The sequence below is a fragment of the Halichoeres trimaculatus genome, unplaced genomic scaffold (assembly GCF_033239565.1).
Source record: "Halichoeres trimaculatus isolate MK-OKI-2021-1 unplaced genomic scaffold, fHalTri1.1 fHalTri1_scaffold_15, whole genome shotgun sequence".
Lineage (NCBI taxonomy): Eukaryota > Metazoa > Chordata > Actinopteri > Labriformes > Labridae > Halichoeres > Halichoeres trimaculatus.
This window is the reverse complement of record NW_027437193.1, coordinates 35,043,497-35,071,372: the sequence shown is the minus strand read 5'-3', so window position 1 is coordinate 35,071,372 and position 27,876 is coordinate 35,043,497. Positions and strand designations below refer to the sequence as shown.

The 27,876-nt window shown below is 42.6% G+C and overlaps 1 protein-coding gene across 1 annotated transcript in view; it reads right to left on the bottom strand.

Moving 5' to 3' along the window:
- Window positions 1–27,876, bottom strand: part of LOC141804012 (sickle tail protein-like) — a 97,325-nt gene that overhangs the window by 25,621 nt on the left and 43,828 nt on the right. Inside the window, exons 3-7 of the mRNA XM_074688204.1 lie at window positions 20,488–20,680; window positions 19,867–20,065; window positions 18,310–18,403; window positions 1,173–1,455; window positions 694–970 (exon numbers count right to left, since the gene is read on the bottom strand). Of these exons, the coding sequence (XP_074544305.1) occupies window positions 694–970; window positions 1,173–1,455; window positions 18,310–18,403; window positions 19,867–20,065; window positions 20,488–20,680 (1,046 nt within the window). The remainder of the gene's footprint in view (window positions 1–693; window positions 971–1,172; window positions 1,456–18,309; window positions 18,404–19,866; window positions 20,066–20,487; window positions 20,681–27,876) is intronic.

Genomic DNA, 27,876 nt, shown 5'->3' with positions numbered 1-27,876 from the left:
CTCTGTTACAAAGTGCAATCAAGCTTCGTTTCAGAGAAGTCTGTGAGCCGCAAGGAGAAATGCAGCCGCTGTCGGGGTGAGTGACGATTCTTTTGACCAATCTACAATCTGCAGTGTGTTGTTCCACCTCCCGAGAGCGGATCGGTTCAGTCTGGCACCCATACGAAAGGGTCCCAAAAAAGTGGGACGGCTCGTCTCGGTTTTTAGGGATCCGTCCCGGGATGAGTCTGTGGAAACGCCGCTAAAAGCGCACCGTACCGAGACGAACCGACCTGGACTGCTTGGTGGAAACGCAGCTTAACTGTCCCAAATAGTCCCAAACCGTACTGAACCGACCCGTACTGCTTGGTGGAAACGCAGCTTTAGTGACAGACTCAGTTTGGGGAAGCTTCCTGAAATTAACAATGTCATTTAAAAATATCAGACATGTTAGCATGCATGTCTGCTTATAACAAACCAAATGTTTCATAGTTGTACATGTATATGACCAGGCTAATGTAGTTTATATAAATTCCCCTTATTTCTGAAAATTCCCACGGAAAGTTGAAAAATTCTTAGAAGTTTGCAACCCTTAGCTGGACTGAGTCTATGTGGATCTGCACTGGTTTGGACCGGTTTTTGATCTAGGTTGTGTTTCTGGATATTGTATTAAACTGGGTCTCAGGACTTCATGGAGTTCTGGACTGAGTTTACCTGTGAATGGATCGTGTCTGCTGGTCCAGAGTCTCTCCGTACCCAATCAGGGGTTTAATGGTGGCCCGATATTGCTTTAGACTCCCTTGGATCCCTGGTCCCCCTGAGTCTCCCAGCAGATCTGAGGCAAGGGAGGGGGGCGCACTGCACTGAGAGGAAGACATGCTGAGACGATCTCCCCCTTCCTGCACCGAGGAGCAGTATGAGTCTGGGTAATGTGGACCTCCTTCACTCCGCAGGACCAGAGCCATGGACTTTGTACTGCCAGCATCTTCATCTGACACACACACACACAGACACACAGACACACACACAGACACACAGACCACAGACACACACACACACACACACACACACACACACACACACACACACACACACACACACACACACACACACACACACACACACACACACACAGTCTGTTATGCTTTGAATAAATCAGTCCTGGATCCTGATGGAATGAGGGCCCGTCTCACCTGGTTTGACGTCCCTCCTCTCCAAGATGGAGCTGCTGCTGTTGGTGCACAGAGACCTTGTCGGCCCCGCCCCAGACAGGCGTTCACGTGGTAACGTGCCTCCTAGATCCCCTGCCCCACCTTCTGCACTTCCCCCTCCGTATACTCTCCTGGAGGGGGAGGAGGGCATGGAGCGCACCATAGGGGGGGACATAGAGCCCTGCAGGCTGTGCAGAGTACTGTGCCTTGATGAAGACCGACTGTGGACTGGACTGTGACTCCCGTACAGAACTTCCTTTGAGATCTGAAACAGGTTAAACACAGAGCTATGGATAAGTACTCAGAGGGCTGGTGTACTGCTACCTGACTCAGACCAAAACATCTTAACAGAAGACAAAAAGTCTCTGAAGTTGTATCCATCTCAACCGACAACAAACATTTCATGATGACATGGTGGCCATGAGTGCACTAAACATGGTTCATATTGGAGTAGTGTGACTGCGGGATGTACTCCCCAGTGGGTGAACAGCGCTGCGGGGGGAGAATCGTGCTTGAGCATGGAATGGTTGAGATGGCCAGTGTGACCCTTAGGGTAGTTTGTTTGCAGTTATGATCTTAACAGTAAACTTGGCCCCATTTTGCTTTTTTTTTTTTTGAAAGAATTGTATATTTTTGTTCAAAATAAGGCAACTACTTTTGCAACTTGCTTACTGTTACAATGCCATTGCCAAAAAAAACATCTAAAAGCATTGCAACATGCACAGCAGTTAAAAAATAATAATAATAACTGCCAGAAAATCAGCCATTTTAGCAACAGTCCTCCCAAAAGTCTGCCACATCCTGGTCTGGGGACCAGGACTGTTTTTCAAAAGTCCTTTTTAATACATAAACATTTCAATCAGTAGTACATAAACTTGAGTAAAACTTTGACAGAGCAACTTCCTCCTGTTTTCGTCGGGTTATGATTTGACCACGAGTATCAGTACTTTGACTTGAGTACTGGAGTTAGGTACTTTGTCCACAGTTATGTAGAACAAATATGATCAGCAAAGTGAAACAGGGCTTAACCACAGGGTCATTAATCTGACCTTAACTAGTCTGATCTTGAACTTACCTCATTAGTTATTTAAAGGACTACAGTCCTTGAGGAAAGTGTCCTCAGATGGATTCTGTCAGATTACCGGTTCATTGATAGAGATCATACACCTGGTTGCTGTGACTTGACAGATCTGACCTGAGCTCTGTTTCAGCCTCATGTTGGCTGGAAATATTAACTTATTGTGTTTTATTATTAAAACCATCTCCTCCCCCTTCATCATCAGGCCTTCTCATCCTCGTCCAGCTTCTCCCCTGCTCACAGTCGACCTGTTTGAACCTGTATGCAGGTCCCACAGATCCAGTCTGACACCAGCTACAGGTTTAATCAGCAGGTGTGGTCTGTACACGCTTGTGTTGTGTTCAGGTTACACACCTTTATTTGAACATCTGAGGGAAATATGTAAACATGTCAGGATGAATTATGAGAATACAGAAGATAGGCTGAGCTGAGCAGACTCAAACTCTGAGCGTGGACTGCAGCTCCAAAGAAATGTGACCTGATGTGGCTTCTTAAGTGTCAGTGTGGTGGAGAGCTGCCCACAGCTAATTATTATTATTATTATTATTATTATTATTATTATTATTATTGCCACTTAACTGCATAGCTTCTGGGATCCATCATCCCTGAATCTCAAAGAGTGCTCACTGTGTCACATGTGAATCAATAATTTCTTTAAGGCTGGCACACAGTACGGGATTCCTCAAACCTTCACACATTCAAAGAGCACACACTTGGTTGATAACAAAAGACAGATCACAGATCTCTCTCTTCTCATCTTACAGTGTGTGGTCTGCACTCTGGAGCAAACCACACACTAACAGATTCTTCAGCAGGGTATCAGCTTCTTCACGCTTAACATTTCAAATCTTGTGCAGTAAAAGAAAACAAAATGATGGTTGTTTTCAGCCTCTTAATTTATTTAAAAACATACAAAAAAAGAAAAAGAAGAATAGAAAAGTTGTGGAGACGGCAGGGCTATGGGCTGTATGAACAACAATACGAGTGTACGTGCTGTACCTGCTCTGCTTGGAGATGCCCCATGCACTACAAGATTTTTAGTCACAAATATTAAACACGTATTTATCCACAATCTCTCAATATGAGGACTTCTGAGCGGCTCCAACTGGACAAAACCTCTCTCAATTCACCCCACACCACAGGAAAATCACACACCATGTCATTTGCAGACATCAGACACTCGGGCCTTTGATGGCTTAGATGGTAAGGGGGAGATCAGGAAAAAATCAGCCCTATTATCCTGTAGTGTGTACCTGCCTTTAAGGATTCTGTGAGGACTATCCATTAGGTGTTTATTGCAGTGACACCTGTAGCCTTATGGGTAATGTTTTTCGGAGATAAAGACACCATTTCCCATAAGCCCCATCAACCACTGTCATAAAGGCGTGACTTTTGACAAAGCGAGCATTTGTTTTGGAAGCAAATGAATGGAGAAGTCATCTTCTTTTTCACATGACTTTAAGCGACCTGGTAATGTTTTTATTTGTAGTTACGTAGAACTATTATATGAAATGTAACAACAAGCTAGACTCTCAAGTTTGAACAGACCACTGCAGAATAACTGCTGACTGTGGGTTGGAGTCAACATCAGCACAAACACATTTGTTCTTGTGTTAGCCTTAAGCGCTATCACTCTTCTGTTTAGCTTTCCTCTGCTCTAACGTCTCTTTTCTTTTTGCTAGTCCAGCTATAGTGTTAAACAATATAACAAAAAAAGTCAAAAAGTTTCTTTTCTTCAAGAATAAGTCAAGATCTCACTTCTCATTCCTAAACTTTACCAGCTGACGTGAAAATCTAAAAAAAACAAACAGTAACCTTGTTTTAAAACTTGGCCAAAAACTGGGAAATAAAGGTGAGTCTACATGTATTTATTACAGGCATAAAATAAATAAGTCATTTAACAATAAATGAACAAAACAACTAAACACTATGACAAATGAACATGTAACTGAGAGCCAAAATACAGAACTAGACTTGAATCAAAGATCATTATCAGCAAACCAAGTCATCATGAATCACTCCTTGTATCAAACGAAGATGACCCTGAGCTAGGGCTGGGCGATTACGGTAAAAATAAAAATCCCGATTATTTTAAGTGATATTGAAATCACAATTAATAAACACAATTATTCATTTATTCAAAAACTTCAGTACTGATTTAAACACAACTTTAAAGAACCAGCAAGTGGCACATACAGTATTATTGATTCACATAAGTCACACACACTCGCTGTGGCTGCACATGGAACACAGGAGAGCTATGTAGCGCAGGAACTTGCATACATCTACACTGTGTGGCATATTAATTGTTTTTCTTTGATTATATTGTTTTTATGCTTGTCAGATGGCAAAACTGAAATCACGATTAAAATCCAATTAATTGTCCAACCCTACCCTGATCACAAGCACAGAGCCATCAGTCTGACTGTGAAGATGCTTTCTGATAAAACTAGCTAAAAACAGGTGACAAACAATCCTCACTGAACTTTTTATGTAAAATCTCTTTAAAAACCCATGGTGCACGTCTTACCTCAGCCTGCACGGTTAGTCATCATCAGGTGTGTGTTTTTGTGTCATGAAAGTATTCCACATCTTTATGTAAACAGGGCGTCAATCTGAAAACATGTCACAACCCATAGAGCTCAGCACAACACAGCCTGCAGTGTAACGAACACACACCCCTTTACAACCAGAGCAGCACTCACACACACTGCTACTGCTGCAGGACACAGGTTCAACACAACAACTACACAACAACTACACAACAGCTATACCCTCTCAGACACAGAACCAAGGATCAAGGAGCCAAACGAAGACACAGACTCCAACACCATGGCAACATTAACCAGCCAACAACAGGACTGGTCTTTATGTTCCTCCTGCACGTGGTTCACTGTGAGCACACAGCCCTGAGAGAAACTGAGACTCTGTCAGGTTGTAAACAGTCTTCCAGAAACAGCTTTGGTCTGAACAGCTCCTTCTGTACATGGGGAGAACCTTTTTTGACTGACATGTAGGCACACCACAGCTGTTAGCAGGAAGGCTAAAGGTCTGCCTTTGACTGTTGCTCAGTCAACTGAAATTGAGGGCAAGTAAGCTTTCAAAGATACACACATCAATAATAGGCTTCAGAACTCTGCTTCAGTATTAAATGGGTGACATCACAGAGACCAGGTCCATCTGTTGACTGGTCTATGGTCAAAACATTAGTATAAACCATAAACTTTAATGGTTAATGACCCTACATTTTCACAGCTTTTTTTTTAATTGCATACAGAACTTTTAAATTACAGAGATTATCTGTAAAATATAAACCAGGGCCTGTATGCACGTTTAGTCATTAGACAAACGGGACCATTACTCCTAACGTTCCGTTATGGAACGGCCAGTTTGGCTGCAGGGTCAGCCACATGCACGACTGCAAAAAATCGTCCAGTTAACTAATTACACCATGAAAGGGAAGCAGGTGCAGATTACGTCATAATTCAGGGGAACCTCTTGCCATCAAACAAATTCAAACTGAGTATGTCTATCATTTATAAACAGCATGAACCTGGCGAGAGGTAACAGGTTGACTGAGCGAAGATCAAGAAAAAACTTTTTCAAAGGAAGAAATGGAGATTTTATTACAAGAATACACGGCTACCAGCCAGTCAATGTCATGACTGCTAAAATACACCTGGTCCGTCTGCAGTGCGTTTCTGTTCTGTCACGCCAAACAGAACAAATAGGTTTCATTCAAGTCAACGCGTCAACTTACTCTGAATCCTTTCTGTTCCAGTCCGTCTGCATGGCTGATCCGTCATGTCACAGGTACAACGCAGCCATCCTTTTTTGACAGCTGCAGAGCTGTGATGCATATATTCAGCATAAAAAAGTCCAAGAGGGATAGGAAGTTGTGACCAGAAACTACCTAAAAACACCCAGTGATCTTCAAAATAAAACAAACTGTGTTCAAATCAGTTTGTATTTATCTTGACTACAACAACAAATAGACATAATGAGCAGAGCCAGACCAGGAGTCAACAGGTTTGAGGTTTTACAGCCCAACATGAATGAAGAGGGAATCGTCAATGGAGAGGGAAGAGCAGAAACTCCTCGGTCTGAGACTCCAGCTGTCTCTCAGTCAAGCAGCTTGTCGGAACATACAGTCGGTGGAAGTTAATGAAATGAAAATGAAATGAAAAATGCTTTATTTATCCCAAAGGGAAATTCAGGATTGTAGTAGTTCAGATAGTGTTCAACAATAATAATAATAATAATAACGATAACAACAATAATAATAACAATGATTAATTCTGGACTTTGTTCATGAGGCTGATGGCTGCTGGCAGAAATGATCTTCTGTACCTCTCAGTCTTACATCGGACCTGAAGAAGCCTCTCACTGAACACACTCTTCTGTCTCATCACCGTGTTGTGGAGAGGGTGTGAAGAGTCCTCCATTATCTTCATCAGCTTGTGCACTATTCTTTTTTGGACGATCAGCTCCAGCGGCTCCAGAGTTACTCCAAGCACAGAAGCAGCTTTCTTGATAAGTTTGTTGATTCTCTTCATGTCTGGTTCTGATGCTGCTGCCCCAGCAGATTGCTGCGAAGCTGATTGCACTTTCAACAACACACTTATAGAAGATGTGCAACATTTTGGTACAGACGTTGAAAGATCTCAGCTTCCTTAAGAAGTAGAGTCTGCTCAGACCTTTCTTGTAGATGTACTTAGAGTTGCATTTCCACTCAAGTCTATTGTCCAGCTGAACTCCAAGGTACTTGTATTCCTCCACCACCTCCACCTCCTCTCCCAGGATGGAAACACATCTATATGTATTCTTGTTCATCTTGAAGTCAACAATCATCTCTTTTGTTTTGTTGGTATTCAAGATGAGATTATTGTTACCGCACCATTTTACAAACTGACCAACCAGTTCTCTGTTAGGGCTGGGGGATATATCGAATATACTCGATGTATCGCGGGCTTTGGCATGTGAGATGTATAAAACGGCTATATCGCAATCATCGAGTATAAACAGAAAACTAAATCTTTTCAGACGTGGGAACGTAATTCTCTTTGGTGATTCGCTCGTTTTACTCTCTGCTGCTCAGCTGGTGCTCCTGCTCCTCTCTCTGGGTGCTTCTCAAAGCTCCAAAGTTCCATCCACGCCTCCTCCACTCGCCTCCTCCACTCGCCTCCTCCACTTGCACCCGCCCACCAGAGATTCATGCCAGAGACGCGAGGAAACGAAGAGAGGAGAGAGGAGACGAGGAGGTTCATTTTATGAGCATTGAGATGTCCTCTCCTCCGGAGCGTCACATGACGTCAGTCTTGTAGTGATGGCGGCGTCACAGCTGGATAAACCGGTCTGAACGCACGGGAGAAACTAAATTAAGAAAAATAATGTAAACAACAGGGCGCTCGACCACGGAAAATTCATATTCACTTTTAGATCAGTTTAACATGAATATGTTCATGAATGAACAAGAAAAATGTCACGTTTTCCCAGGCCCAGATTGATAGTTTTTAATTCTTATGCCGCGGCCACACCAAACGCGAACACGCGAATTTACTTGCGCGAATGGCCTGTCACGCGCCGCGTGAACGCCCGAGTCTCGCCGCTGGACTTTTTTGACAACCTGAGGCGCGAACACGCGAATGCGCGGTACTGCGCATGCGGAGTAGAGAGCTCGTTCATTTAAAGACCGAAAGTCCAAAAGAGCAGCTGAAAAACAATGAGCTGTGGTTTCCAAAGCATGACAGGAGAGTGTGTGAAAGCTTTGGAGATCACAATCAATGCCTGCTGCCTCTCCCTGGTAATCCACCAGCCCTGCTTGGCTGTTCCCTGCGATCTCATCCTCGATCCCCCGAACCTCCGACACCCCGTACCCCCGACCACCTGAACCCCCGACCCATGTTCCTGGAGGTCTCCCTGGGGATAATGAAGGGGTGGAGGAAAGAGAGGAGCACAGAGAACTTCCATCTTTTCCCTGGCTCTGCCCCTGCCCCGCACTTTCCTCCTCTTTATCAGGCTCAAAACTCCGCTGAGGAAAATGCAGTCGGACTCAGTGATAGCCCGTGCAGGCAAATCCAGCTGGGAACAAATGTTTTCAGAACTTACATTCAAAACCTGTCTCCTCAGAGACTTTCAACCAAGCCTGCTCCTGTTTTTCCAGTCTCTGTAGAGTACACACGCCGTATCGTATAACTCTGGATGATGACACACCGCACAGATTGTTTTCTCCTCCATCCTCCGGCAGAGTTGGAGCCGGAGCAGGCGGCAGTTGCCCCCCAACGTTGTCATAACAATGACGTTGTGGGGGAATATTTTGAACTCGAGCGAATTCGCGTCTACCGCCCAAACGCGTGAACGCTCCAAACTCGCCGCGCCAAATGCGCGAATCGCGCCGCCCGAGGCGAATCGGCGGCTAAACGCGTCTTTGCATTGACTTTGTATGTAATCGCGCCGCGTTTGGTGTGGCCACACCATTATGTTGGGGCCACTTTGTGTTCATAAATAATGTATTTATTCTGCTATAAGCACTGCTTAGCACACTGGTGGGACAGGAGGAGAGAGAAGCAGAGCTGTCTGCAGCGGTGCCTTTCATCCATTACGCACATGCAGAGGGACAGAGGTGAAACTGTTGCTGTATCAGCCAATGATGGCATGATCTCACACCCATCACTGATAAAACAACAGTTTGCTACTGTATGAAAATGGCGTGGTTATGTGTTATTTTTAAAGGCATTATTGAACTGGCTGGAGTGAGCCAGTGGAGCGCGCAGTCCGCTGACCCGAAGCCTTTCAGTTTCACTATAAGCCTTGTTGTCTGGTCTCTGGGGCTCTTTCTAATTGTCTGTTGTCATCCTCAGTGAGAATGAATGTTGTAATCATCCAGATAAATATCAAACATGTTTGAAAATTATCGGGGCGGCTCCGATGAGTCTGTGAGACGATCGTGGGGCTAAAGATTCATCTGTCAACAGCTCACACTAGAAGATAATCTTCGCCGAACGTCGGGGCTGATTTTAGTCCCCGACCAGATTTCTTCCCCGATTGTCTGGAGGACCGAATCTGGGTTGAATCGGGCGAGATGCCTGAAGTGCGAGCCAGGCTTTACACTTAAACAGCGTATCTTGCTCCATGGTGCTCACGTTTCACACATGTGGACAGCTGACGCTTTGTGGCCTGCTCTGATACGTCACAAGGGGGCGTGTCTGTCAGTGAAAAGACTTCCGCAAAGCCTGCACTTGTGTTTCCTCGATTATGCCTCCTCCAGCTCAGTCTCCTCTCTCCTCTCTCCTCTCTCCTCCGAGCACATTTGGCGCTTTGGAATGTCCTCCAATATGGCTGCTCACAAAGTACTTCCGGTGTCGCGGAGGAGAGAGGAGATAGGAGACTGCATTTTGGCACATTGAGAAGCACCCACAGTGAGCACCACGCTCCCCCGCCCACCCAGAAAAATTCTCCTGCGCATGCATGTTATGATATTAGGAGAGGAGAAGAAAAGTCGCTTGCACGTGTGATTAGTCTCGGGGTACAGGTTTCCGGGACTTGTTTTCTAGAGTGTAGCTGCTCATTTGGGTTTGCTTTGCTGCCTGTATGATCCCTTGTTCTCTTCCAGCTCTCCACAACGAGAAACAAACACGGAATGTTTTTGACTTTCACTTTCGCTTTTCTGTGCACTCTGCCCCCCCTCTCTGAGTGCCGTTTGGTCACAGCAATCAGCTGTGAAATGCTCGAAACATGACGGCAGATGAGTTTGATGCTATTTTACAGCTTCATACTAAAATACTGCGAGCTGGGATATTATCAGAAGACAAACCCAAATCCAATACAGTTCAACCAGACCCCAGGCTAACAGGCAGAAGTCACCAGAGTCCTTTCAGCATAACCAACATTATCCAGGTAGCTGCTTTATGGTAATAAACTAATATTATCTCCAACATTAGTTCATATTGCAAGTATAATATAATATAATATAATATAATATAATATAATATAATATAATATAATATAATATAATAAAATATAATATAATATAATATAATATAATATAATAAAATATAATATAATATAATATAATATAATATAATATAATATATTATAATATAATATAATATAATATAATATAATATAATATAATATAATATAATATAATCAGCCAGTTGAATAAATCTGAATGAATTATTTTACTGGAACTAAAAATATGTAACTACATAAAGTTTGGTTTAAAATAAAAGGTTTGCTAAACTTACCTGATTGAGATTTTCCCCTTTTTGCATTAAAATTTCAAAAATCCAACTAAAAGGTCTGCTTGAATCATTATACTGATGTCATTTTATGCATCAAAGGTTTGGATTTAACATTACCATAATGATTTAGAGGAGAAATCAGAATATCGTGATATATATCGTGTATCAAGATATAGCCTACGAATATCGAGATATTGGGTTTTGGCCATATCATGTAGCCCTATTCTCTGTACTCTGCTTCCTGTCCATCACTGATACACTCAATAACTGCGGAGTCATCAGAGTATTTCAGCAGATGACATGACTCAGAGTTGTACTGGAAGTCTGAGGTGTACAACGTGAAGAGGAATGGTGAAAGTACAGTTCCTTGTGGTGTTCCAGTGCTGCTGACCACCTTCTCAGACACACAGCTATTCAGTCTCACAAACTGTGGTCTGTTTGTGAGGTAGTTATAAATCCAGGTGGCTATGGAGGTATCCACCTGGAATCCATGGAGCTTCTCACAAAGCTGAGCTGGCTGAATCGTATTAAAGGCACTTGAGAAGTCAAAGACATGACCCTCAAAGTGCGCCCTGACTGGTCCAGATGAGAGTGGGCTCTCTGAAGCAGGTAGATGATGGCGTCTTCAACCCCAAGCCCATTACGATATGCAAACTGTAATGGGTCTTGAAAGGTGTTCACCTGCTTGTTGAGGTGATCACCTCAACAAGCAGGTGAACACCTTTCAAGACCAGTAGGAGTCTCTCCAGCAGGACTTTCACGATGTGAGATGTCAGGGCAACTGGTCTGTAGTCATTTGGTTCAGCCGGTTGTGGTTTTTTAGGCTCTGGAACAAGACAGGATGTTTTCCACAGCACCAGAATTCTTTTCTGACCCAGGCTGGTGTTGAACAGGTGCTGAAGAATCGAACATAACTGTTTCGAGCAGGTCTTGAGAATTTGGGACAGACACCATCCAGACCTGCTGCCTTTTTCTGTTTCAGTTTCTCCAGTTGTTTCTTGACTTGATTACAGGACACAGACAAAGTGGAGGAGGAGGCAGCGGAGGTTTCAGGAAGTCCTGATTTGGATGGAGATGAGACTTTAACCATGTCCTTGACTGAGCTGCAGGGTGACAGAGTGGGGCAGTGACAGGAAAGCTGTGGGTTCAGGGAGGGTGTGTGGCCTGTTGGGTTTCAGGCAGGAGGTGAGCTGAACCTATTGAAGAACATGTTCAGTTCATTAGCTTTGTCCAGACCTCCGTCAGTTTGATCCCCCTTTATCTTAGAGCCAGTGATCTTCTTCATTCCTGACCACACATCCCTCACGTTGTTTTGCTGAAGCTGACTTTCCAACCTTTTCCTGTAGTCCTCCTTGCACTTCTTTGTTTGTGTTTTCAGTTTTTTTTGTGTTGACTTCAATAACTCCCTGTCTCCATCCCTGAAGGCTTTCTTTTTGATGTTCAGCAGCCTTTTCAGGTCACTGGTGATCCAGGGTTTGTTATTGGGGAAGCACCTCACTGTTCTTGTTGGAATGATGCTGTCCACACAGAAGTTTATATAATCTGTCACACACTCAGTCAAGGTGTTGATGTCGTCTCCATGCGGTTCACAGAGGACAGTCCAGTCTGTAGCCTCAAAGCACCCTCTCAGAGCATCTTCAGCTTCATTAGACCAGGTTTTAATAGACTTTCTGATGATTGGTTGTTGCTGAACGATGGGCTTGTAGGAGGAGGTGAGAAGAACCAGATTATGGTCAGATCTTCCTAAAGGTGGAAGGGCAGAGGTGCTGTATACATTTTTAATATTTGCTTAGAATAAGTCCAATGTTTTGTTTTCTCTGGTGGAGCAGCTGACAAACTGGTGGAATGTTGGTAGAGTTGCAGAGAGGGAGATGTTGTTAAAATCTCCAGAGATCGCCACAAAAGCGTTTGGATGTTGTGTTTGAAGCCTGGCAATTACAGAGTTAATAACATCAGAGGCTCTGGGGCGGTACCAGGTATTATAGAAACCACTACCAGAATAACACATGTGAACTCTCTGGGTAAATAATATGGGCGCAAACTCACAGCTAGAAGTTCAATGTTTCTTGTGCAGATGTTGTCTTAACCGTGACATGTCCAGGGTGACACCACCGCTGGTTAACCAGCACTGCAATTCCACCTCCCTTTAGCTTTCTGCTGAGTTGTTTGTCTTGAAAAAGCCAAAAAATATCCAGAAAATCTCCCATGTAGCACAACCTCTGAACCAGTGTCAGAAATCCCCTTGGGCAAACCAAAAATGACAGCTAATGTATTAAAAAAAGACGCATATATTACAAAAGAGCTACTACAATTTGCAGCCACCTGGTGGCACATTCCAAATCAAGCAACAAACGCAGGCGAGACGCAGCACAATGGAGTCACACTGCAGACGTATCTGGTGTATTTGAAGCGCAACAAACCCAGAAAAAGAGAAAGTTTGGCTTTACCAAGCGCAAAGTAGAAAACCTCAAAAATAAAATAAGCAATATGGAAGCTAATTTGTGGAACAAGCGCTGTAGCAATGCCACAATAACTCCATGAATAACTCTACAAACAGCTGTTTGATGAACTCCAACTTTTCACCACACACATCTTGAAAGGACCCAGACAAATGAAAGCAAAGAAATGGGTCAAAAGTGCTGTAACAGATTCACAGATTTTTCATTTTGGCCATTTTTACAGGAATATTATCGCTGACATGTTGCATTGTGCCACAGCACCCCGTTCCCTCCTCACTCATAGTTGCAGTTGTTGTTCTATTTTTACAATAATTACTGTTTTTTCATCTATATAAGATTTTTTTAAAAAAAACATAATACTTCAAAAAGATCACACTGCTCCTCTCCAGGAAAAAGTTTGTGTCCCAATTTTTCACACACTTAAGCCCCTCCCAGCTGTTTAGCAAACACTGCAAAAAGAGTCACTGTAAAATAATGGTAACACACAGTGAGGTCATTTTTGTTGTGTTGGTGTTTTTGCAAGTTAGTGGAGCAGATAACTGTAAAATTTCAAGAGAATTGTTCAAATGGTGATGCAAGCATGAAATTTGGTAGAGATACTCTCTTAGGGACACTCTTTTGAAATAAAATGTTAGAAACGCCAAAATTCAAGATGGCGGCCATTTTTATAGATGGACGCCATTTCTATCAGACGATTCTTATTTCAAAAGTTCTAATGGTGATGCAAGCATGAAATTTGGTACAGATACTCTCTAAGGGACAGCCTTTTGAAACAAAACGTTAGACACAACAAAATTTCAAGATGGCGACCATTTTTAAAGATGGCTGCTATTTTTATTGTATGCACCTTTTTTCAATGGTTCTAATGGTGATGCAAGCTTAAAAGATGGCACAAATACTCCTTCTGAGCCACTCATTTGAACAAGGACATTCGACACTTGAATGTTCAAAATGGTAGTCATTTTTCAGGATAACCACCACCGTACTAGAAAACTGGTGTTAAGAGTGCTCGTGAGGTCCCTTTACAAGGAACCATTTACAGCCACTCCAAACTTCAAAACTGTAAGCCAAGAGTGTTTATTTGACTGTGTTTTGTCTAACTCCTTACCCTTGACCTGTCCGAATTGGTTAAACCTGCCAGAACTGCCCCCTAACGGCATAGCTCACAGAGTTCATCAGAGTACACAAGCTCCCTTACCGTAACAAGGTAACAGTCACAAGGGAGGCTTTGTTTTTTTTTGTTGTTTTTTTGTTTTTTTTTATGCTTTTTTTTTTTTGCTTTTTATCGCACATTAGGGCATGTTGCTCACATGCTTTTATTTTGTAAATGTCTGTTGCTGACCGCGGTGGAACCGGAAGTGAAATTGGCGGAAAAACACAATGAGTAACCAAAACAAGCATGGAGAAGAGGGGCAACACCACATGGAACTTAAAGGCGCTCCCCGCTTAGTTTATCAGTCTGCGTGCCAGATATAAACAAACGCAGGTAGTCTGCCAGGACAAAGAGACACGATGAGAACTAGAGCCTTATTTAGCGGTGTAAGTAAAGCGCTGAAAATTCTCTAAATAAAGCGTGAATGCAGACCGATATCAGAGTTTTTCGGTGGGAGTCTGTTTATTTGTGTTTTTGGTCAAGTGAAACATTGCCCCGTCTGAGTGTAGAGGAAACCATCTAACGAGCAGGTAGGGGGTGTTTGGTGCGAGCGCTCTGGGCTTCTGCTGCACAAAAACACTGCTGTAGGGGTAATTTCTGCTCTAAACCTTGTGATAGGGCCCAACTTGTTCCATCCCGGGGTATCACTTTAATGCCCTGACAGTGGCAATAAGCTTTAATTTTGTGTTTACATTTTGTAAATTTGATTTGCACTAAATATGTGATTTAACTATTACTGTATAACAAGTACTGATTTAGTGTTTGCATGACAGATGTTATGGCACTTTCACAATGCGATTAATTATGATTAATCAGGGAAATTATGCGATTAATTACAATTTAAAGTTTTAATCGTTGCCCAGCCCTAATATATATATATATATATATATATATATATATATATATATATATATATATATATATATATATATGTGTGTGTGTGTGTGTGTGTGTGTGTGTGTGTGTGTGTGTGTGTGTGTTTTTTAAGAGCAAGAGAGAGAGGGGGACAGAGATACACAGAAAGAAAGAAAAGATAACTACACAAAGACTGAGCCATACCAAAGACTCAAGCTGGCTGCTTACTCTATTCACACTTGCAGCTGCACAGTGCTGTGCAGGTGAACCCCAACCTGAAACATTTGCACCTTCTAATTTAAGCTGTTTTATAAAAAAAATAAAAATTCCCTGCAAAATGAGTGCCTGTATTTTAATTCTCTTACCTCTGTAGCATAAAACATATATAATTTTTTCAGGTTATTATTATTTTTCTTCTTTAAATTATTTTAATAGTAAAAACAATTGCTATTATTATTTAATGTCTTTTAATGTATTCTTTTTAGCATTCATGTAATTATTGTTTTTGCCATTAAATTATTAGTATTGTCATTATTATTAAAGTTCTTGAAAACAGCTTTTAAAACAAAATGGTGGCCATCTTGAAAAATGGCGGTCATCTTCAATTTTTGTATGTGTAGCATACTTTATGTGGCCCTTAAAGAGTAGTTGTGCCAAATTTTACATTTACATCACCGTTTGAGTTTAAGTTGGAATACTGAGCATTCAAATGAAATGGTAGCCATCTTGAATAAAATGGCCCCCATCATGAAAAATGGTCACCAATTTGTATTTTGGGGTTTCTAAATTGATTTTTCATGAGTGTTAGAGAGTGTATGTGCAAAAATTCATGCTCGCATCACCAATAGAAATACATTAAAATGACAAGTGTTCAACAAAATGGCGGCCATCTTTAAAAATGGCCACCACCTTGAATTTTGGCGTGTCTAACGTTTTGTTTCAAAAGGCTGTCCCTTAGAGAGTATCTGTACCAAATTTCATGCTTGCATCACCATTAGAACTTTTGAAATAAGAATCGTCTGATAAAATTGGCATCTATCTTTAAAAATGGCCGCCATCTTGAATTTTGGCGTGTCTAACGTTTTGTTTAAAAAGAGTGTCCCTTATAGAGTATCTGTACCAAATTTCATGCTTGCATCACCATTAGAACTTTTGAAATAAGAATCATTTAAAAATTGGCATCCATCTTTAAAAATGGCCGCCATCTTGAATTTTGGCGTGTCTAACATTTTATTTCAAAAGAGTGTCCCTTAGAGAGTATCTGTGCCAAATTTCATGCTTGCATCATCATGTGAAAGATTTTTCACTTATCTGCTCCACTAAGAGAGTATCTTTACCAAATTTCATGCTTGCATCAGCATTTGAACTTTTGAAATAAGAATCGTCTGATAGAAATGGCGTCCATCTTAAAAAATGGCCGCCATCTTGAATTTTGGCGTGTCTAACGTTTTATTTCAAAAGAGTGTCCCTTAGAGAGTATCTGTACCAAATTTCATGCTTGCATCACCATTTGAACGATTTTTTCACCTATCTGCTCCACTAAGTGAGAGTGAAGAGGGAACACAGTGGATATGACACCCTGCTCTTGTTTTTTTGTTTTGTTATGTTTTGTTTTGTTTTTCAAATAACTTTAAAATACCCCTACTGGAACAGTTCTTCTTGGAGCACAGACAGCTAGTCTGTGTCATATGGAGCACAGACAGCTGGTCCATACAGTAGTGCACAGACAGCTGGTCCATGCAGTGGAGCACAGACAGCTGGTCCATGTCAAATGGGGCACAGCTGGTCTGTGCCCCCTGCAGTGTGAAAACTTTAAGTACAGCAGGGTCTCATTTCCACTGTGCTCCTAAATCACTCACGGTTACAAAACACCATCACAACAAAAATTACTTTGCTGTAAAAAACACTGTCAGCAGGGTTGCCAGCCAGTATTTTACTGTTATTTTACAGTAAATCCTTTTCAGTTTAATAAAAATATTTTACTTTGATATTGTTTTTCTCTAAATGTAATTTTTTTGCACTTTGTTTGAATTAGGAAATTTTTCCTTTATTTCACAGTTTTTGTTTGGCAGCCATACTTGTCAGTCATTTACAGTTTTTAAGGGTTTTCTTTTTTTATTTTAGAGACTTAATAAAGCATCGTCTTGTTCTCCAAATAGTTTCTGAAGAGGTGTTCCAGAGCCCAAAGATGGTGGCTGATATTACGTAAATCCAGACTCCAACTGACTCAGAACAAGAAACAGGACAGAGGTGAAGCTATGACCCTGACTGCCTCAGTATTATGTCAAATAACGTATATTCAGCCATTATGAAAACAAAAAGGTGAGTTACTCCTTAGAAAAACAAATGTTACAGTCATCAGGAAGAGAGAAATGAGACCTAAAACCTCTGATATCTCCAGTGAACACTCGAGAAACTGCAGTTTTTCCCACCTCTAGACTTGCTTCATCTTTTACACCTGAGGTTGACGTCAAAACACTCAGGTGGTAAGCAGGGCTCAGAAAGGGAGCTTCACATTCTTCACATGTTTGTCAGCCTGATTGACTCTCCACACTCAGGACATTTTGCTGCAGGTATATTAACATGCTTGGTTTGCTCTAACCACACCTGCATGCCTCTCATGGTTGGGTGGTATTCTTCAGACTGTGCTGTGTCAGCCTCTGCCTGTAAAAATGCTTGTGAGCTTTGATTCAGCACAACTCTGTGCATATGTAATATCCCATGGAAACATTACTGCAATGTTAGCTATCCTGATCAGATCAGAGGGGAGGAACCTGATCCCAGAGGGGACTAAAGCCGAAGTCATCCAGGAACATGAGCTTCACTGCCCCAGAAACTTTGTGTATATTTGTGGACTACGCTCTACACCTAGGCTTGCAGGTCTTGATTGACATGCCAGCTGCTACACTCCACACTGTTCTGTCACTTCAGCGTGGATGTGGTTGGCTCAAAGGATGTTGTAATCATGGGTCACAACAGGTTGAACTGTTGGTCTCTGAGCAGCCCAGATGGGTCCATCCACCAAAAGAACAACTTGTTAACTGCAACCTTGTTGAACTAGATAAAGTGTGTGTGAGATGTTCCTTCATAGTGCTTAGGTCATTAGCTTATCTCCTCTGGATTTAACTTATGACCATGGTGACGGATGAATGGAACAGACTTGGATCTGGTTTCTCTTTCTCATTGAATAATATGATAGAGTCTGGTCGGACACAGTGTCGTGTCTGAATCACAGTGAACAGATATCGTGGGTGTCTGCTCATTGAATCACTGCAGATGGATGATCTAACACAGCTGGATACAGGACAGAAGCAGACTGCGTGTGACTCACCCTCCCCTCTGTGGCTGCAGGTCTGGTGTGGCGGTTGAAGACATGGGCCGGATCTTTATGGTAAACTTTAAGACAGGATTGTGAGGAGATGTTTCTAGAAGCAAACAGAGCACAACACAGTGACAGCTTAACAAAGTCTTACAAAAGGTGCATTTGCTTCCCGTTGCTAGGCGCTACCCAAGTAGCTGCCTGTTGCAGCAGCTCTCTCGTCTTTGTCTGTTTCTTGTAATTTTTTTCATCTCTTTTTCGTAATCTTTGCATTTGGAGTGGATCATTACTTTGTATGGTTCATTGTCGGTCACGGACACCAAACTTTTTGTGGCTTCGGCGATATTTTTGACTACTTTTCTCCTGTATTTGTCTGGAGATCCTACATGTAACCATGGCTGCATTGTTTACATGCAAACTCAGCTGTTAGCAGCCTGTAGCATGCCAATGCTAACTAGTGTAAGGCTTGATGATTTCCCTCGAGGTGAGGAGGAGGAGGTGAGAACGACGTGCCGGTTCTCGGGTGTGAGCTGGGAGATGACAACGTGGACCTGTCCTTCCATCCATCGTTGTTGGAAACGTGGGATCCAGCTCCGGGGGATGGAAGAGCTAGCCATGCTAACCCAGCGGCATCGTGCTGTTCACGGACGTGGCTGACGGAGCTGACATCGGACGCCGGCGACACATCAGAGGAGCTTCGCCTGCTGTGAGCAGACAGGATCCAGTAGACAGAGACTGAACAGACTGCTGGGGAGGCTCAGTCCTGGACCCTGTGGAGGTGGAGACTGGCTGGGCTGGAGAGTGGTGGACGAGTGGTGGATGGGAAGTCGTCATCTAATTTCTTATGGACCTTTTTGCACTTTCTATACTCTTTCTTACTTTTGTTTTATTAAATGCTGCGGTGACTCCTGAATTTCCCCTCGGGGATAAATAAAGTATTTTCTATTCTACTCTTTTCTATTCCAACGGCAGGAGCTTTCCCCTGGTTCAAGGGACTTTGAGGGGTTATGTGCTCTGTGTGTTGGGAACCTAGTGCATTCAGTCAGCTCTCACTTTAACATGGTGTTTGTCAGGTGAACACGAAGGTCTTACAAACTCCCTCAGGTTTGGTTAAGCTGGGCCATTCTTCCCAATCACCCTTCTCTGGGTTTTTCACGACATGGGCACAAAGTCTTGTAAGCAGAATAGGGCTGGTTATCGTCCAGAAATTTTTGATACTGGTACCAGTACCTTCAATTTGATACTGGTTCCTAAAAAATATCAGTAATAAACAATTTTACAGTACCAATTTTTGCAAAAGGAAAAAGACATTTCACATTGCAGTACAAATCTTGAGCTTTATTTTTGAGCAGTGTATCCCCCCCCCCCCCCCCCCCCCCCCCGGCAAACTGTGAGCCTACAGGGATCCCTCAGGAAAAGAAACCTGATCTTTACCAGTCTTTTTTCCTGTAATTCAGAAATGAGGAGTTGCTGAGTTTTTCATTTTGATCCTGATCTTTGAAAACAACCTGCTTCACCTGGAGTCTCCTGGTATTTCTTTCAGTGCCCCTGTAACATCATGGTACACACCTGATGTCGTCCAGCTCGTAGTAGAAGTTGCGGCTGGTGTCTTTTATGTAGATGGCCACGTTCGGAGACTGCAGCATCTTCATGGTGAGCTGATGGGGGAAGGCGGTGACAAACAGAGCACGCAGTGAGTCCTGGCTGCTGATCTCAGCTGGCATCCTCACCTGTTTGGTCTCCTCTCCATACTGCAGAAACACCACACCTGAACACAGGCAGAGAGCAAGTCACCCTCTGACACAGCTGTGCAGCCTCCCTGATGACTCAAAGGACGCAAAAGGAGCAAGTTATACAGGCTAATGACACAAATTCATCACTCAGCAAATCAATTGGGCCATGATGGTCGATCAGTATGAAGATCAAAGTTTGTTCATCAGGAAAATGGAAGAAAAACTGTCTGTGTGTGGCAACACCACCTTCTAGTCTTGGTTGTTTGATTTGAGCTCACTACTACTAGAGTAAAGTGAGTGAAGAGGTAGGGTTAGCCATGAAAACCTTCGCCTTCCCCTTGATTCGAGCTATCAGTCAGTTAGCACAGCTCTTATTGGCACAGCCCGGTGTGTGTGTGTGTGTGTGTGTGTGTGTGTGTGTGTGTGTGTGTGTGTGTGTGTGTGTGTAAACCCTCACCGTGCTGCCTCTCTCCTGTGTGACCTCCTGACCTCCCCACAGGTAGACTCGCCCTTGCCTTGCAGCCTCGCGTGAAGGGATCTGGGAGAGGAAGCAGGTCTTTGTCTGACATAGTCTCTAAAGGGTCCTTCTCATCATCTAGGGCCAGATCACCTGAAGAGGGGGGACTGCTAGAGGACCAGGTGCTCCCTGGCTGCATAAAGGAAAGAAAGAGAGGAGAGAGATAAAGTTACACCAAGGTTATGATTACACCTGCAGATTCAGTTCACCTGTGTTCACCTGTTTGCTCTTTCTCAGAGCTACGGATGGTTTTTGCATGACCAACACATGTGGTCAAAGTGACACCTACCATCTGATGAGTGGTAGGGTGAGTAGGTCCCGTTTACATGATAACGTTTCACCCCAAAACACAAAAACGCAGTGAAAAAAACAAAATCTGAGTTTGTACAGAAATGCTGAGGGACAGAAAATGCTGCAATAAGCATGCCAGGCCTGTAGATGGCGCTATGACCATCTTGTCCAGAAGCCACTTTTGGTAGCTCTCCACTGAAGTGGAGTTGGGCCGATCATCTGGTGTATTGGTGAATGCTGAGAGCAGAAGTAGAGACACAGATACTCATTTTGTTAAAGCCAGTCAGCAGATTCAGCAGATTGAGCAGCACAAGCTCAACATGGTAGATCATGATGATCCTAACAATGAAAAACTAAAACTCAATTTCCATGTAAATCATAGGCCAAAACCCAATAATACATTTAGGTTTCATCCTAAAACTGCTGTTGTGTAAACGGCCCCCTTAGAGGAGTTTCTCCTGCTGTCCGGCTTCACGGAGGACAAACATCTCATCGGTTGCAAGTGATGTCTATGGGGGTTGATTATATTTAGAATAGAATAGAATAGAATAGAAAATACTTTATTTATCCCCGAGGGGAAATTCAGGAGTCACGGCAGCAATCAAGAAACCAAAAGTAAGAAAGTGTATAGAAAGTGCAAAAAGGTCCACAAGAAAATAGATGACGCCAGCCCGTCCACCACTCTCCAGCCCAGCCAGTCTCCACCTCCACAGGGTCCAGGACTGAGCCTCCCCAGCAGTCTGTTCAGTCTCTGTCTCCTGGATCCTGTCTGCCCACAGCAGGCGAAGCTCCTCCAATGTGGCACCGGCGTCCGATGTCAGCTCCATCAGCCACGTCCGTGAACAGCATGACGCCACTCTGCCCTCCGGCAGCCCCTCTGCCACTGGGCTAGCACGGTTAGCTCGTCCATCCCACCGGAGACAGTGAGACAGTGCTTGTCGGACAAGTCCAGGCATCAAACACTTGAACGGGGTATTTGTCGTAATCATGAGAAAAGACAACGGAGAGCATGAAGGATCAAAGGATGGGGCTTTGGAGACAAGTGCCAATAATGAATCAAAGCTCGTTTTCCATTTTTTTTTGTCAAAACAGGTGTTTTTGGTAAAACCAGCCTGAATATTGCTCCTTCCTGCTCTCAATGAAGGTCGACGCTTTCCTTCTAGCTCCCTCCTCCCTATCTGCCCTGCTAGCGCTTGGTCTGTATTTGTCTGAACTATCAGAGCCTCTCTCTGTATCCTATCCAACACCTTAAATTATGGATTTGATTGGCTGGTCTCTCAACACTATTGATCAAATTTTCTCAACGAGGAAACTGGGCAAAGGGGAGCCTGCCAACCATTTTTTTTTTTTTTTTTGCCACTAATACTTAATGAAGAAGCCTTTTTTTTGTAATGACAGCTTCCAGATGCTTCTTGTGTGTTTTAACTAATCACCCACATTGCTCAGGTATGATTTTGGCCCATTCCTCCGCAAAGATTGTCTTTAAGTATTGAATAATCTTTGGTGCCCTCTGGTGAACCCTTTTTTTCCGTTCTTTCCACAAATGTTCAGTTGGATTTAAGTCAGGTGATTGACTGGGCTATTCTAACAGATTGATTTTGTTTTTTTGAAACCATTTAAGAGTCAACTTTGCCGTGTGCTTTGGATTGTTGTCCTACTGGAACGTCCAGCTTTGTCTCATCTTCATCATCCTGGTGGATGGCAGCAGATTCATATCAAGTATTTCCCCATATGTGGCTCCATTCATTGCTCCGTCAATTATATGAAGTTTGCCAACACCATGAGATGAGAAACAACCCCATGCCATGATGCTTCCACCTCCAAACTTCACTGTTGGTGTAGTGTTATATGGGTGATGTGCAGAGCCATTTCTCCTCTAAATATTCTACGTAGTATGACAGCTGAAAAGTTCAATTTTGGTCTCATCTGACCAGACAACATTCTCCCAGTATTCTACAGGCTTGTCAAGATGCTGTTTAGCAAACTTTAAACAAGCTTCAACATGCCTTTTATTAAGGAATGGCGTCTTGTGGGCTGAGCATCCATAGAGGCTATGGAGGTGGAGTGCATTGTCTATTGTTTTCTCTGTAACAATTGTACCTGCTGCCGCCATGTCTTTCTGGAGCACTTTCAGGGTGGTCCTTGGCTCGTTGAGTACTCTTTTGACTATCTTTCTGACACCCTGTTCAGAAATCATGCAAGGAGCTCCTGTGCGTGGCCCGTTGATGGTAAGGTGGTGCTTCTTCCACTTGAACAATGGCCCCAACTGTGCTGACTGGAATATTCAGGTGCTTTGATATAAGTCTGTAACCACAATCAGGTTGTGAATGTCTTCAGAGAGCTCTTTGCCTTTACCCATCATTAGGTGTGTTGTATTTAACTGCTTGGTGAAAAAACAACCTTTTACATAAATAGCTATGAGCACAAGCGATTGAGAGGAGCACATGTAGAGAAGAGAAACCGAAACTTAAGTATCAGTCTTATCGCCCAAGTAATCCCAATGTAGGCATCAGTTCATTAATATTTAAGATTGATCAGCACACCACAACTCATATATATATATATATATATATATATATATATATATATATATATATATATATATATATATTTTTTTTTTTTTTTTCTTCTTCTTCTTTTTTTTAGGGACACCAAAAGGTATAGAGCCACATGCGGCTCGCGAGCCACAGGTTGGCCACCCCTGGACTTCAATGTCACGATTTCTTTCCATGTGTCGATTACTTGGATTATTTGAGTTAATACCAATGTCTGGTAGAAATTTTATTTGAATTGCAGCTTTGGAAATAAATGTAATGAGAAAAAAGTTGACGCTTTCAATACTTGTTTTCCCCACTGTATGTGGTGGAATGCATGGTTTGTCTTCTCGGACTTGTTTAGTCTTTTTATTAAATCATCACCCCATTTGAAAACCACAAGGAGTTCATTAAACCAATGTTAGCATTAGCGTTAGCTGCTACAGATAGTGGTAGGGCAGAGGGGGTGCACTGTTTAACCTGCAAGTGAAAAGATTATGGACACATTTTTATTTATGTGCCTTTTTGGCCCACTATGTTCTTCATCTGATGACATAACAATATATTTTGTATCATTCTGCCCACACTGTTGATTCTTTAAGTCACAATACATTCATGTCACTTTTTATACTTTATAAATGTAGCATCTGGTCAGCTTAAAATATTTCAAATATGTTGTTTCTTTGTATACATCTTTAAGCAAACAATGGTCATCAACTAAAATAACACAATTGTTTGGTTTCATGAATTCTACTGTAAAGGGGACATATCGTGCTTGTTTCTCCTTTTCACTATGCCAGACTAGGATGCCTGTAAAGCATTTCTGCCTTCAGTACAAGTCATTTAGTTCCTTCATTGCCCCACAATAGCGTTCTCAATATCCTCATTTTAGACCATTCTGAAGATCTCGTTGAAACACTCCGTTTGGAGAATGACCTCCAGTAACCTCGCAACATCACAGTCCTTTGTGCTCTGATTGGTCAGTTCTATCAGAGGGGCGTAGGGGGTAGAGCCAGGGGGTGGTTTTTGCAGCATGCCAGTATTTACAAAATCACCACATTGTATGGAGCAGACCGAGTGAGTTTGCTGTTTGCCAAAACTTCACCATAAGGCATTGATAGCAGTAATAAAATGTTAGAGTGTAGGATACGTCCTTTAGTATTGGACCCCGAGTCAGACCCGGACGGTTCTGCAGCTCAGGAGGAAGAAAATCCACCTCGACACTGATCATCTCAGGACGCTTCAGTGTGGTGAGTCAAACCGGTACTGTAACATGCATAGGTTTATACTCGGCTCTTGGTGGGTGTATCCCTCGGGGGCGGTTGTGTGACTAACTGACATCACAGAGGAGGAGCTGCTTTATCAGATTACTCCAATAAAAAGAAAGGATCCTCGTGTCATCACAAAGGTCGAAATCTCGCGGCCAAATGGCAATGACCTATTTTCAGAGGCATCAAATCTCGTTCTAGGATATCAGAAAAAATACAATATCTCATTTTTTTGAAAATTCAGGGGGTGAAAGGTCTTGTTTTCAAATTTATTATATTATAAGTAAGTATTATATCAGGCATCAGCATGATATGTCTCCTTTAATATGTTCTCATCCTTTTTTTGATTCATTGATTGATTGTAATTAAGTCATCAGAGTGATCGATTGCTTAAATAATTGTTAGTCACAGCCCTAGTCACTTGCCACGCCACGGAGTTGACCAGTGGCACACCCAAAAACACCCAGTGACAATTTAGTATAAAACGAACTGTGTCAAAACCAAATCATATTCAACGTATTTAACAAGATAATATATTTTTCAACAATTAGGTAGAGCTATTGTTTGACAGCAAGCAAACTTTATTAGTTTGTATCGTAGTTTAGTAGCCGTTTATGTTAAGTTCTACTCAGAGCCCGGTGCTCTGAGACGTGTCTGTAACATGTAAAGTTAGTGAATCCTGGTTCTTTCCTACCAGAGCTCACCTACCAACTCCAACCTCACCAAGCAGAGCTAACGTAACCTGGCTCTTCATTTTATTAATAGACTCTCAAGTTTGATCAGACCACTGCAGAAGAACTGCTGGCTGTGGGTTGGAGGCAACATTAGCACAAACAGATTAGCCCTTTTAGCCTTTAGCCCATGTTTGAGCTGGTGCTCTATCTCTCTCCAGTTTATCTTTCTCCTGCTCTTCTGTCCTTTTCCTGTCTGACAGTTAGGCTCCAGTGTCCACCATCACTACAAAATGAATCACAGAAATCATTTTCAGCAGAGAAAAACAGATTTCTCTTTTCTCTACTAAACTTAATCAGCTGGTGTCGTGTTGTCATACAGACTTCAATGTGCTTTAAATCTATCTGGTCCTGTCCAACCATAGAGAGAAGCTGAGAAATAGCATTTAGAAATAACCTATGTTGATGCTGATAATCTCTTGTTAAATTGTGTATTACAATAGAATACAACAGAAACTATTTCAAGATTTCTTGGAAAGTTCTTCTAGTCCCTTTATTTTTATTTTTTTGTTTGTTTCAGTTTTAAGAATAAAAATAGTTGTTAAATTAATTAGTTAAAGCTGCATCCCTTTAATCCTTTATTTTTAATACATACATAGCCAGTGCCATGGTCAGGGCACCCCAGTCTGAATTATCTGGATATGCCCCTGCTTGACAGCGCAAATCTTTCTGCAGGTACATTATGTTGCTTCACTCATCAACAGGTGGATTTATGTTGGACTGAGGTTTCAGCTCACGGAATAAAGGGAGTTATAGTGTAAAATAGAAACTAATTTTCTCCAGGTCAAACAACTCCCCAAGCCTGCACCACATCTCTCCTTCTCTCTCCAATTAAATTGATGTGGATCACCCATCGGCGTCCCTTTTGCCTCTCCACAGTCACAAATGGGATGGGCGCAGACGTTTGTCACAAAATACTTGAAGGGCTCATAATAATAATGATGTGCTGTCATAGAAAGTTGCGCCAGCAGTTTCCCCGGTTATGGTAGGCTTCAAATTCCACCAACGTGTCAGTTCAAGACTCATCAAGACACGGAGACCCTGAGACCAAGACAAGACCGAGACCAAAGACCGTCGAGACCGTGACAAGACTGAGAACTATAAGCCTAGTGCACGCCCCTCAGTGTCTGTGCAATTAACTTGTGTGCAAGTCCTTGTCCTCGAGTTTTGGAGCTGATAAACTTCCTGTGTGTGATCTTGAACATTATAAGCAGAATATGCTGGATTCAAACAGTGAGACCAAGCAGGGGGCAGATAGTTTCTACTTTTTTCAGTCAGAACAGTCGTCATATTCAGTGAACAGGTTAAAATATGGTGAAACTATTTTATCACTGCTCATTAACACGCGTCTGATACATCAAGGCTTAAAATGAATCTGTTTGATGTGATAATTAGTTCTAGAGAGTGCTGATATGTAGACAAACATTCAATTACAACTTTGGCTCAGTGGTTACGTTTCCATGCAGTCATTAACCCCTGCATATATGGAATGCCAGCAAAAACACGGTTGCGCACAACCATGAAAACACCAATAACCCTTTTTAAAACCAGAATATGCTCATATTCTGTTTTTTATTATCCACCCTGGGTTCCTCCTCTACTAACCTAAATAATTAGACATGTAAACACCTTTCAGAATATCCCCATCCCAAGGAACATTCGTTTGTGTTCTGAGCTAGGGAGGCACTGATCCAGCTTTTCTGGTCCCGATACCAATGCCTAGGCTTTGGGTAGTGACCAATACCGATCCTGATCTGATACCAGTGTTAAATTATAACCTGCATGCTCTACTGGGATAACACTGGTAATGTTATGAGTAAAAGACAAAAATGAGTATATGGAATTACTGAAGTTAATATTCATTTAAACTTTAGGGGCTCTTATTTCGTGGCGCAGCACAGGGGGCGCAAGCCTGGCGCACCCTGCGCAGTGCTAATTTTGTGCGGCGCACCGCCATGCGCTGCCAATTTGACACTTTGGTTGACCGTCTACGCAGAGATGGGTGTGACTGCGCGCCAGGGGGAGTTGACAGTGCACCAGGGGGAGGTGTCAGCAGATTCATGTTGGCGCAGTGACAATTTTGTGCCAAAAAATTGTGCTGAAAGCTCGCCAGCTCCAACCCTGGTCTATCCTCGGCGCAAAGTGGAGTGCACCCTCCGCAGTTGTAATTTGGTGACAGGCACACATGTGGGAACATGTCAACAAAGCCTCAGAGGCAGGTTTCCTCAGTGTCAGTCACATTTTAATGCAATAAACCATCATAGCAATCACTATTTAATGTAACTGTCTGAACCTGCATATACATTTATATCTATATTAACTGTCCCGTCCCATCTGATGTCAGATTAAAGCCGTTTGTCATAATGGAAAGTTAACCTGACGACAGCTGGAAGTTTGATGCACATCTTACAATTAAACAATAAACAGCCTTAACATCTGATACTGAGTATATATCTGGCTTCTCTCATTTCATTTCATTCAAAGAAAAGAGGGAGAGAAAAAACG